Below are 13,615 nucleotides of genomic sequence, written 5' to 3' on the forward strand. Positions count from 1 at the left end.
TCTGACATGACCTGATGGGGTCTGTGCCCTCCAGTTACAGATACTTTGGAGGGAATTAGAATTCTATGTGAATTCTATATTCAAATAGAACATTTGCCATGCAATTTTCAATCAACCCTTAAATATGAAAAATCCACATTGCTTTCTCTTTCTATCCCCGCTTATCCCCATCCCCTCATCATCTTTGCAATTTAATTTGATTATTTCCTGAATAAGATTTACTATGATTAGACATGTTTTCAAGAGTTGAACAAATCTGTTATGCACATTAAAGCCAGAGGAACAGTAAAATAAAACTAATGAACATTTACAGCTTTGGAAATATAATTAATGTATGGTTGAAGAGTTCTGAAAGATAAACATTTCAATGTTAAAATACTTATTACCTTCCCCATAGGGACAGTCTTGAGAATTAATGAGATAACGAATGTAAAGTGCTTTGAGCTCTTTAGAAGGTAGGTGCTGAGTGAATACAAATGATTATTAATTATTATAGTTATTGCATGGTTACTAATTCATTCTTTATGATAAAATACATATTTTTATACCTGACGTATCTGTACAGGACTCATCATTATACAGGAAGGCAGAAAGGAAACGTATTTATTAAGCACTTTCTATGTGCCAGGCCCTGTGTTAAGCACTGAGCCCATTCGTGCATGGGTCAAATAAGCACCCCAAATTCTCCTAAGCTGCTGATCTCTCCCTTTTATAGCCTATTTCTTCTTTCACCCAAACACACACACACATTCTTTTATTTGCTCAACCCGATTTTTCTAAAATATGGTGAACCATAACCCACTGCCTCATGTGTTTTTCATTTTGCTCCATCATAAAACTGAGCTAAAGTCTTATATCTCCTCGGCACAGGTGTATCCAGTTGACATCTCTTTCCGTTTTTTCCCACTTTGGCTTATGACTTCTTTCCTTTTGTTCCTTTTATTCAATTTGTCCTATGCTATTGATTTTATCTCTTAACTCCAACAGTAGGAAGCATGAGTGAAACTGCCCATCCATAGTTCACTTAGCATGTGGTTTAATGATTTGATTTATTAATAAATGTAGTTTATTCTAAAACAAGGTACATCCTTAACCTATTTTTATGTAATCTAGTTTGCACAGAGAACTGAATTTTATGTTCTTCCCTATTGCTTTCCTTAAAATCTCAATATAGAATATGTAACATGTGGATATATTTTTCTCATCAAAGCAAGCTGCTAGGTAGACACAATTTTCCTCTCAATTCATGACATCCTACTCCTGAAATAAATAGGTCATTTTTTCACACAAGGATAGGTCTAGAATTAGATGTACAGGCTCTGAAATTGGAAGATTCCAAAATACTTCGTAGTCTCCCATTTAGACAACTACAATGAAATGTATCAATTTAGCTCTCACTCATTTGGAATTAATAATCTTCTGGACAAGGTACTATAATTTGAATTTTTAAACATTTATGCTTTATTTTACTTATTTGTATCTTTGTAATGTGCATCATTTGACAGGCTAAAAGTTCTAGTTTTGCATGACCACTTTACGGTTTAGTTTCTTTATTATCTACCACTTCTTCCAGTATTTCAATAGTTGTGTAGCTTTAGATGCATGAAGGGGCAGGAATTTTGTCTATATGAGGAACTCCTTCCACTCAACCATTTAAGACTGAGTAGGACAGGGGTCGGCAACCTTTTTGGCCGTGAGAGCCATAAACGCCACATTTTTAAAAATGTAATTTCATGAGAGCCATATAGTGCTCACAGTGTGCTCCTGTAACAACGCCTGAAAAAAATTGACTTTATGGCTCCTGCAGAAAGAGCCATATCTTGCCCTCAAAAGAGCCAGCTCGAGAGCCATACGTTGCCGACCCCTGGAGTAGGAGATAAGTCTAAGGAAGTTGACTAAGGCCTACATAGGTCAAGTGCTTTGCCCAGAGTCACAGGCCAGCACGTGTTAGAGATTCTGAAGCCAGGACTTCCTGGGCACAAGCCCTGCACTTTAGCTACTCTCTCATAGCTGCCTTTTTCAATTATATATTCTAAGTGGAAACTATGCTCTTTCAAAAAAATCTTTTGTAATTCATAGCTTTCACTTGGCCAGTCAGAGATAGCTTGAATGACAGAACTAACTACTTGTACAGGTATCATGGAATGGATGTACAAAGGGGGGGAAACCCTCTTTCAAGTAAGAGGATCTAAATTCCAGTCCTGCTTCTGTATGTCCCCCCTCTTTGGCATAGTTTCTTCATCTAGAAAATGAAAAGGAAAGCTTTTCCGGTTCCATCTAGTTCTAAAATATGTTCCATATTCCATCAGAACAGATTTAGCCTTATTGTTAAATATAAGATAACACAGATGTGAAGGCCCCCACGTTCAGGATCCTTCTGCAGCAGAAAGCTGTGGCATGGCTGAAAATAAGGCTTTCTGTATCTGGAGACTGGGATCTTGCAGCTTGTAGCTGATGACAGAAGAGATGGAAAGTGACATTGTTTGAGACAGCAGCCGTGGAGGCCAAGGAAGGTAAATGAGAGGAAGCTAGTTCTTCTCTTTGCCAGCCGCCTGAGGCTCAGAAGTGCTAATCAAAATTCAAATAAAAAAAGTTCCCTAATAGATTTAGCAGTTTTTACTGTTAAGAGAGGGTTCTCACCATGTGAATAATTCCACTGCTGTGCTGAACAAAACCGAGACAGTTTTCTTTTAAAGTCTAGAGCAGATGAGGGTTTCATTTACTCTCAGGACACTCCTGTGCCAGTGAACTAATGAGTCTCTGGGACCTTATGTTGCTCTGGCTGGGATTGAGGTTTGACTCTAATGGGCTTGTTGTCCTTCCTATCAGTCAAGTGTCTGGACAATGGACATCTGAAATGGATTAGAGGGTATCTGGCAACAAGGAAGGGTCATCCTAGTGCCTAACTCGGGCAGGAATTCTGCCTAATAAATGGGTTTTCGATTGCAAGAAAACAAAGGCTGAAACAAAAAGAAACTGGTAAAAATATAGATCAGTAACGCTTCGCCTAAAGTTAAAGTGAAGTTAAGGAATGATGGAAAAACTATCACAAAAGCAAAAACTCAACATACTCAAATATTTTTAAAATAGGAAGGTAATGTTTATTTAAAACAGAAATCGACATAACTTTGACATTTTGACTTGGCTTTTGTTCTCCAATCTTTCACAAAACCGGATCATATAGCAACGTTTTATTAGGGTACTGAAACAAATACTACAGCTTATGCTTGGCATATTTCTGACAATTGTCTTTTAAAAAGTATAGCTGAATATATGCATTGTTCCATTACTAGTGAAAATTCTATAACTGCAGTAAACCACATGTACTGGAGAGTAAGACCGTTCAATTGATCAGGTTGGGGTTGTTCTGTAGCTTAAAATAAGAGCACATGCTGCCACCTAGATAAATTCTGTAGCTTTAGTTATAGTCTGATGGTAGACTGCTAGGAGTTGAATATTTGGAAATGACCAAAAAAAAATGACTTGGTGTAAAGAAAATACAGTAAAAATAAAATGAATTTTGAAAATCATAACAATTAAAACATTCAGGTTTTGAAAGATGACAATGATTATTAGTCTAAAAAAAAACTGTTCATTAGAAAAAATACAGTAGACAAATTCCTCTCAGGAATAACCAAAAAAAAGTTCTACAAATCCCCTCCCCCCAAATGCCCACCTATGAAGTTTGAAAAATAGAAGATTCTTAAGCCTGATACATGTAAAGACATAATATTAAACAAAGAAATGATCTTTTTGAATCAAAAATGTTTTTTTCTTTTGTTTGGCTAAAACAAATTGAATGCATTTAAAAACTTAAATGTAGAATTACAGTATAGTTTAAGAGATAAATGAAGATTCCTTAATAGAAAATAATAAAGGTATCATTCTAATTTCTCACTCTACCAAGTTTAATTTGACTGGTAGAAGACAAATGAAAAGTTCTTTCCCTTTCCCCGACCCCGTCAGTGAGAAAACGGTTATTTTTCCATATGGGTACCACACATGATAGTTTGTTGATATCAATGAACTATAATTCTCTGAAAAACGTTTCTTTAATGATGGTAGTTTGCTCTTTAAATCTCATTTTGTTTTCTGCCGTAACTCCCAGGACTGTTTCAATATCATCAATTAACCTCTGTGTTGAACATGAAAACAATATCCATTAGTGTTTTATAAAATGTTCAAGTAACTTTCTTGGCAATCATAAGCTTTCTTATTAATTTACTAGTATTATTTGTAGGAAGATGAGTATTTATGGGGCCTTTGGTTGCTTTTCAGAAAAGAGCTCAGACATCTCATTTTATATATATTTTTACTTTGAAAGCAGATTTATCTTCCATTTTAGGAATAAGGACTGTACTTAGGTCAGCATGGAGAAGGTAGAGTATTGAGCTGAATGTAAGGGGTCAAGAGACCTGGCTTTTATCATGACTCACCACTAATTAAAGTATGTGATATTAGTCAAATTACTTAATCTCTCAGTAAGAAAAAGCTACTCTACTTCCTGGGATAAAGAACTAGATGGGAAATAATTTGCCAAAAAAAGTGTTACGTGAATCCAAGTTCTCATTATAATATAAGATTAATAATTATGACAGAGGCAATGAGATAGCACAGTAGATAGAATGTTGGACTTAGAGTCAAGAAGACCTGAGATCTAATCCAGACTTAAACACTTAACTAGCTCGGAGAGCCTGAGCAAGTCATTTAACCTCTATTTGCCTCAGTTTCTACATCTGTGAAATGAGGGATAGTAACATCTAGCTTCCAGAATTTTTCTGAGGATCAAATGAGATAATATTTGTAAACTGCTTTGCAAACCTTAAATGTTTGTATATTTAGGGTTTAATCTTAAATGCTAGCCATCATCATAATTATTCCTGTGATTTTGGTTTTCTATATTTTATCTCACTGGACTAAAAAAAACACTATCTAACTTATCAATTATTGGGAAAATGGTAGTTTATATTGATTCGTTCTAGGTGGGTGGATAAGATGGATAAGAAACAGGGAGATGAAGATGCTCCTCAAAACTAGCTCTTTTGTCCTCTTGGACTTTTCTCTAGACAAATTAGTTCAAATGTTTCAAAGCATTTGTAGAAACTTGTCCCATCTACAGGCTAGGGAACCATTTAAAGATATTTAAAAACAATATACATAACAAAACACCGTGAAAGGGTTTTGGAGATGTAAATGTTAAGATCATTCTGTTTTCTAGAAGAAATATAAAATGAATGGACTTTTGAGCCATTCAGGATTTAAGAATTTTGCCTTGATATTCAAACATGGAAAAAGGTAAAAGAAATAGTTTCACTTGAGCAAGGATTTATAAATTCAGTTTGCCTTAGGACTAAACTAAGAGGCCAACTAGTTTTGGCCTAGGCCTTCTGGTTTTGAACGATCTCCAAATTCGGACATTGCCATCCTTGCCATTTACAAATTTGTGCATATGGACAGCTAGTTAACAGATATATTAGAATAGCAATGGACCATAATAGAACATATGTCATTTGAGACTATAAAAAGTGATTCAACAATGGGCCCGTTTGGGGAGTAAATATCTTTACTATAATCGAGCCAATATAATGTTTCAACATATGATAATGAATGTGAAAATATCCCAAACAGTATAAATCACTATACAAGAGGAAGCCTTAATTATTATTATTATTATTATTATTATTAAAATAGACCTGTGCTAGAGGAAAACATATTGAAAAATTTTATGTGTTCAGGAATAAAGTGAAGCTTTCTGTTTTAGGAGAAGGGAGCTAAGAGGAAAAGTGGGCATAGTATTATATTGAGCACTTTGATAGACTTAATCTTGCTTTATATATTATGGCTGGTCAGTGATGAATTGGAGTTAGGCTTACTTGACCATTTTTGTCTAACTAGGATTGCATCATCTTTGATATGGTCCTCGTTCCTATTTTCTGAACATTTAAGACTGCCAATCAGTAATCCTGCACTGAACTTTGTCAGCATCCTTGAAACTACTCACAGGCTTCAGGAGGTCAGAAATGAAATAGCTATTGAAATTAAATAAACCTGGGCAGAGGGAATTACACAAAATATAGTAATGCTGTTTGATAATGCTGTTTGATGGTTCATGTTAGGATACCTCAATCATTATCATCATTGGATTAGCAAATTTTAGAGCTGGAAGGGACCTTAGACTTCATTTAAACAATATGGAAACTGAGGCACACAGAAGTTAAGCCCATCTTCCTATGACTTCATTGAGTATCACTTTTAGTTCCCCAGGAAATAACCAACCAGTCCATAGTAAGGATGGTTTTAGCTCGTGATTCTGATTGTGACAGTCTTCTGGCCCCAATGTGACATTCTAGTGGACTCCCTCACTTTTGAAATGTGGAAATGTAGATTTAGAAATAGGATTAAGTTAAAATAAGTCTACTAGATTTCAAAGGAAAAGTTTCAAACTATTAAATTTAACTAACAGGTTCAGTGGGAACCTTACAATATTGACCCTCCACATTGTAAAATATGTACTGCTAACAATAAAAAAGGATGGTTTAGCACTTGTTTACAATACAGCATGAGGTATTTTCAGCCCTTGTACAGAAATTAACCAGGATCGTTAGTTAATTAACACCTCACCTTAAAATTGGTCTCGCCTTGCATATTAGGTGATGATATTTCTTGATGGATGATGAAGAGATTGTGAGCAAAGGTCATGAGGACCCCCTGGAGATCCTCTCCGATTGTTCTGTTAATGATATCCAAACAAATGAGTTTACCAATGATTCCCCTCACATGCTTAAAAACAATCACCCTCTCATTTGTGCCTGTCTGGTGATGGAATTTAATGAGTATTTTCAATCTCACAAGGTGGCAATCTTCAGGGAGATATGAAAGATGAGGCTCCATTTTAACTTGTCAACAAAAAGGATTTGTGTAATAAATATTTTTTATTAATCAACTTAGCAGAAGATAGCAATAGGTTCAGTTATTCCAAGCAAAAGGCTACCACTGAGCTAGGACAGTGGTATGAGCTCATATGTTTTTAATGTTTAAATTAGTTTAACAGAACTATTGTTATGCACACAGGAGTATTATTCATGTCTAACATAACTCTCTTAAATATAGAGACATCTGAACCTTAGTATTATTGAGACTTTTGCCTTGTCCTTGCTTCCACACAATAGAATTGTGATATTGCTCTTTGGGGATCTACTTTCTTCTTTATATTCATAGATTGCTATCTACCTGTGTCACAAAGAGGAAATACCCCATTAATCTACTATATTCACAACAAGCCAATTTATGCATTCTGCCCATCTCAACGATAGAGACAAGATAATCATAAGATGACCTTTCAGGGACTTATAAGAAAGAACGCTATCCACATCTAGAGAAAGAACTATGGGAGTAGAAATGCAGAAAAAAAAACAAAACATGATCGCTCACATGGTTTGATGGGGAAATGATTGGGGTTTTGGCGTTAAAAGAGCACTCTATTGCAAATATGAATAATATGGAAATGTTTTGAACAATGATACATGTATAACCCAATGGAACTGCTTATCAGCTCTGGGAAGGGGGAGGGAAAAGGGGTGGAAAAAATCGTGAATCATATAACCATAGAAAAAATATTCTAAATAAATAAATAGAAAGATGACCTTTCACTTACTTTAAGATTCTGATTTTGTAATAATATGACTCATTTATAAGGGAGTTTTCTCACAACAACTCTGTAGAAAGGTAGTGTTTCAGAGAGGAAATAAGGTCAATTATGTTGATATTCTACTGGTTGCATCCCTTTGTCTTGAATTAATGACTCTGAAATCTAGTTACCTTTTTGCCCCTTTCCTATGTCATTTTCATGACTCTCTAAATGTTTTCTCTTTGTCACAAAATCATAGAGGTGAAGAGTTGGAAGGGACCTACAAGACCACCAGAATCTATCAAGATCCCTGATAAACCTCTGTGTCAAGACTTTTAGTGACAGGGAATTCACTACTTTCAAGATAGTCTTTCATTTTTGGATAACAGTGACCATTAGGAAATTTTTCCCCTTATATTTGAGCAGAAATTTGCTTTCTAGTAACATAGTGGTCTTGGTTCTGCTCTTTGAGGCCAAGCAGAATTAGTCTAATTTCTCTTCCACATGACAAGACTTCAAGCTTTTGAAAACGGCTCTCGTGATCTGTCCTTTCCTACATCCTCCCCCCAAGACTTCTTTTCCACAGGCTAAAACTCTCCAGTTCCTTTAACTATCTTTACACGGTATAGCTTTGAGTCCCTTCATCATCCTGGCTATCCCCTTTTAGATGCAATTCAACTGATCAATGTTTCTTCTAAAATATGGCACCCCTGGGGGCAGCTGGGTAGCTCAGTGGATTGAGAGCCAGGCCTAGAGATGGGAGGTCCTGGGTTCAAATCTGGCCTCAGACACTTCCCAGCTGTGTGCCCCTGGGCAAGTCACTTGACCCCCATTGCCTACCCTTACCACTCTTCCACCTATAAGTCAATACACAGAAGTTAAGGGTTTAAAATAAAATATGGCACCCCAAAGTATATACCATATTGCAGATGCCATCTGGTCAAAGCCTCTAGGCTAACATTACCTTTGCTGTGGACACTAATGTAATCTAACATTGCATTTCCCAGCAGGTGCAATGCAGCTCCAGTTTTGGTCTTTGGTACATTTTGACTGAATTGAATTGGCTGCTACATCACAGGACATCATCCTGAGCTTGTAGTCAATTGAAGTTTTCAGGTCCTTTTCCTTTCCTATCCTCTCCTTGTCTTTGTTACATAAATTACTTTCTGCCCTTGTCTTTCTAGTCCATCCTTATATAATTAAGCTTTTGAACCCAAGTCTTTGTGAAGGGAGGTAAAGATTTAGAAAGTAGAGGTACAAATATAGCTGAGTGCTACAATCTCAGAACAAATATGCACTTTGATTATGAGAACACTGTCCTAGACACCAATCTAAGGACTCCAGTCCTCCATCCAAACTCCTCTTACTAATGACTTTTTCCATCATCTAACCATCTACTATCCTTAACATCATCAGATGTCCTATTCACCCATTAGGTGGCCAGGGGCATTTTATACTTAGGAAATTTGAGTAGCAAGTTTTGTCAGAATCAGCTTATCATTCAGTCATTCAACAGCCATTTATCAAGTACTATACACTAAGAATACAAAGAAAGATAAAAATACAAAATCAGTCTTTGTCTTTGAGGAACTTACATACTAATGGGAATTGTTTGTTGTTTGTGTCTGACTCTTCAAGGCCCCATTTGAGGGTTTTCTTGGCAAAGATACTGGAGTGGTTTGCCATTTTCTTCGCCAGCTCATTTTATAGGTAAGGAAATTGAGACAAACAGGGTTAAGTAACTTGGCCAGGGTTACACAGCTAGTAAGTGTCTGAGGCCAGATTTGAACTCAGGAAGATATGTCTTCCTGATTCCAAGTCCAGAACTCTATCCACTGCACCACTAATATTTAAGTATTTACATGAAAGATATAGAATAAAAGGAAGGTAAGCTTAGAGGGGAGGGCTTAAGTGATTAGAAGGCCTGGGAAGGCTTCCCTCAAGGAGAGCCAGAATCTTCTGGTATTGAATAGGGAAAGGTTTTTATGACATAAAAGAAGGAATAAGGAAAATTCATAAATGGCTTCAAGGCAGAATCTAAGTGTTATAAAAGAAGTTCATATGAATTGATAAAGAAAAGTTCTAGAGACCTTTGATTTGTAGATCTGCCCAAGTTAACCCATTCTACTAACTTGACTGGCTTCCTATTATCTGCACATTGATTCCCCCCATTAGTATATAAGCTCCTTAAAGACAGGAACTAATGTAGTGCTTTTGGCTTTATCTTCCCAGTGCTTAGCACATGGCCTATAATTACATTTCTTTACCAGCTGGAGATACTTATCTGCTCACAGATGCAGACCCAGATTTGTGTAAGCCTTCTCATCAGTTTCTGCCATGGCAGAACATACCTAAGGAACCTGTAATGCCTTAACTTAATTGATGTGTTTGCTTAGATTTCTAACCTCTGAGATCTGCCCTCTTAAACCTTCTCCACCTTCTTAGATTCCCTGACCACCTCTTTCCAATCTCTGATCACTACAAACTCCTTGCCAACCTGGAGGCACTGCTACTGTTTGGTTTCCTAAGTTGTCCCCAAGTGACCTGTTGTGCTCTTTTGCATCCTATGATACCCGTGACAGATTTGGAGACAACAGAACAAAGAAATGGCTCACGGTTGGCTTCCAGGCCCTAATTATAAATCGCTACTTTCTACAGGGAAGGTAAAAGCTTGAGGATCAGGACTGAGAGAAGGCTGAGGAATGGGAGGCAAGACCAAGTTATTTTCACATATGTGTTTGTAGTAGACTTATCATTGCCATTATAGACAGTGAGAAAAACTTTAACTCAGTACTCCAAGTATTATTTCTAGCTATAAGATAAAAGCATATAGAAAGTTGAAATGATTTGCATCAGCATGGATAGGTTAAGGAGAACTTAAAAAGTATAAAAGAAGGCTAAAGAATAGGCAGGAATATCTGCTTAAGGAAGGAGGCGCTATTTGGAAAAGCTAAGATGTACTGAATATTCACATGACAAAATAAGCATCTAGTAGAGAAGCTTTGAGATCCCATTCAGCTCTCAAATGTTCAGATATACCTTTATTATAGTTGCTAACTCTAGGAAGATAAAAAAATCTTGGAGACTAATATGCAAAATAATGCAAAAATGGTAGGGATGACTTAAGGAAAAACATACCTGTAGGGGCAGTCCTATGAACACCCAGGTAAGACTTCCTGAAGTCACTAACTGGATTTTTTTAAAAAATGGATAGATAGAGGAACCTGCTATTTCATAGGACCTCTTGACTAATCTCTAGACCTTTTTTCTGAGCACTACAGTGAGAGGGCTTCCCACTTGGCCAAGGAATCTCTCACTGTCTTTCTACTGATCGAACTTTTTTCTTTTTCTTTTTCCTTCTTAACCTATCTTTTTACACCTCAGTTCCCATAATTTCCCTACACATTCCAGACATTTTAGTCAACCATAAAAGATGAATTTCCTTGAGCATTTGGGCTTTCATATTTTTTACTCATATTATCTCCTTTGCCTGAAATGATGGTATGCTTCCTCCTATCACTTCCACCACTCCTTCCTCCATCTTTATTTGTCAAAATGCTAAGTATCCTTCAAGGTCCAGCTCAGGGCCATTTTTTCATGGAAACTCCCTTGAATCTCAACAACTGAGTAGGATCTCTTCTACCTATGAACCCTTGTAACAATCTATTCAGATCTCTTATATGATATGCAATCTGTCGTGTACCATGGTTAGTTGTATGCTTATAATATTAGTAGATTATAAACTCTTTGAGGAAAAGGTTTATTCATCCTTGCATCTATCACAGTGCCTTGAAAATAACTTCTGAATGAATAAAAGATCTGTGGGACAACATCCCCCTACCTTAATCCTGCTCTTTTCTCCCCTCATCTCCTAGTCAGTGTACTAAGGAGCATGCGGCCACTGTAAAACTTGGGCAGCGCAGAAGGAAGAGTAGGTAAGTGATGTGTACAAAGTAGAGAAGGCTCTCACTCCTTTGATGTTCTCACTGCTTCAGAGAACAGCTGAGATGAGGAGGGGCTTGTGCTAGACTATTTAGAGGTATGCTGACACAGGTAGAGGGCTGCTGTGTGTGGGAATTGACCTCTACTAGGTGAGAAGAGTGAAGGGTGACAATCATTGCCTGAGCTCAGGAGGGAGACCAGTTGGGACTGAAAAAAGGGTGGTAAAGTACCTGTGGTATTTGACCTTGCTTCTCTTCTCTTGTGCTCCAATAGTGGAGCATAGGAATGCTCGTGGAAACATGTTAGACGGGGTTTGGGGCTCATTCTTGCACCAGAGTCCACAAAGGCCACACACTGAAACTGGGGAAGCAGTGGTAAAAACTGTGGTCAAATGCTTACTACTACGTATTTGGACCATCCCAGCTGAGCTTATTCCCAGCTTCCCAGCTTCAGAGATGGATGCTGGCAGCAGTGTAGACATTGGGCATATGTAACACGCATGTGTTGTGTGTATGTGTGCTCATGTGCTTGTGTAGATAGCTGTTACAACTAACCTTTTGGCAATAAATCAATCATATTTTTAAAAACCAACATGTTGAAGGGCCACTTTGTGCAATGCCATCTGTTTTTCTAAACAAAACTAGATGGTCTTTCAATAAATCAGCACTTTGATTAAAATACATTAAAGCAGAATTGCTTTCAGTTGCAAGAGCCTATTTCTTTGTTTAACTGTACTCAAACATTTCATACTCACAACATGCCCAATCTATTCCTCTTCTGAGTTTCAAAAAATATAAACGTTGTTCCTTGTTTTTCCTGCAAAGTCAGAGAGGAAATATCTTATTTTTCTTAAAGGAAACATAAAGAAAACATTCTACTCAATACCATTCAAAGCATGAAATGAAGAAATAACTGTTTATCAAATGAATGAGGGAGAAAATGTGTGTGTGTGTGTGTGTGTGTGTGTGTGTGTGTGTGTGTGTGTGTGTGTGTGTGTNTGTGTGTGTGTGTGTGTGTGTGTGTGTGTGTGTGTGTGTGTGTGTGTGTATAGCTTCAGAAAGCAAATCTAAGACCAATCAGCTGAAGTTATAAAGAAGCTCATTGCAAACAACTTTCTAATATTAGCATGATCCAAGAATAGAATCAATTGACTCATGGTAGTAATCTCCCTTTCCCTGGAAGCATTCAAGAAGAGAACATCTGAGATGTTGAGGCAGAAATTCCTGAGTTAGGTGAAAGGTTAGATGAAATGACCTCTAAGGTCTCTTCCAATTCTATGATTCTATGCTTCTAATTACTAACACATCTAATTACATACTGTCTTGCACATAGCAAGTACTTAATAAATGTCTATAGAATTGAATTGCAACAAATCACTTTCAGTGAGAGCTTCATATTTCAAGATTTCTTCATTGACGTACAGATCATATCTTCCTTTAGAGTTGATGAATGTTGTCAGATTTGACTCTGTGTAGACCAGATTTTAGGAGCATCACTTATATGCAAGTACTATAAATGTTTTTATATATTCCCAGCTTCCCATAAATGATCTGACTCATGTGACTGTGGACCAAATAGAGTCCTTCAAAAAAGGGGCCAAGTAGAAATACGCATTGCATGAAAGCACTAGTGTAAACGATATCAGACTATTTACTACCTTGGGGAGGGGGAGGAAGGGAGGGAGAGAGACAGTCTCAATCACAAAATGTCAGAAAACAATTGTCAAAAATTGCTTCTACATGTAATTAAAAAAAATAAAAGTTAAAAAAAGAAATGAGGCTAGGATTTCTTTTTTTCTCATCATTAAGTTAAATGTAGGGATAAAAGTGAATGGCTTATTCAAAATTTTCTTGAGGTGTTCTATTTTTCATCTTTAAAAATGAGTTTACATTTAAGCTCAGATAGGACTAAGCCATGCAAAATAATAAAGCAAAGATGGATATGTTTTCAGCTAAAATTCCTCCCCAAGCACTAAATATCCTCATGCCATTTCCTAGCTGACAGAGTTCCTTCCTATGGTATTTTTTTTAGCCCTCCCCTTCTGTC

The 13,615-nt window shown here is 36.8% G+C and overlaps 1 protein-coding gene across 1 annotated transcript in view; it reads right to left on the reverse strand.

Annotated features, from left to right (window-relative positions):
* Positions 1 to 4,027: 4,027 nt before the first annotated feature.
* The window catches only part of IQCH (IQ motif containing H), a 278,771-nt gene continuing 269,183 nt past the window's right edge, over positions 4,028 to 13,615 (reverse strand). The window contains exons 19-21 of the mRNA XM_044660111.1: positions 12,324 to 12,385; positions 6,622 to 6,730; positions 4,028 to 4,135 (exon numbers count right to left, since the gene is read on the reverse strand). Of these exons, the coding sequence (XP_044516046.1) occupies positions 4,028 to 4,135; positions 6,622 to 6,730; positions 12,324 to 12,385 (279 nt within the window). The remainder of the gene's footprint in view (positions 4,136 to 6,621; positions 6,731 to 12,323; positions 12,386 to 13,615) is intronic.

This window comes from Gracilinanus agilis, chromosome 2, assembly GCF_016433145.1.
Source record: "Gracilinanus agilis isolate LMUSP501 chromosome 2, AgileGrace, whole genome shotgun sequence".
NCBI classification, from domain to species: Eukaryota; Metazoa; Chordata; class Mammalia; order Didelphimorphia; family Didelphidae; genus Gracilinanus; species Gracilinanus agilis.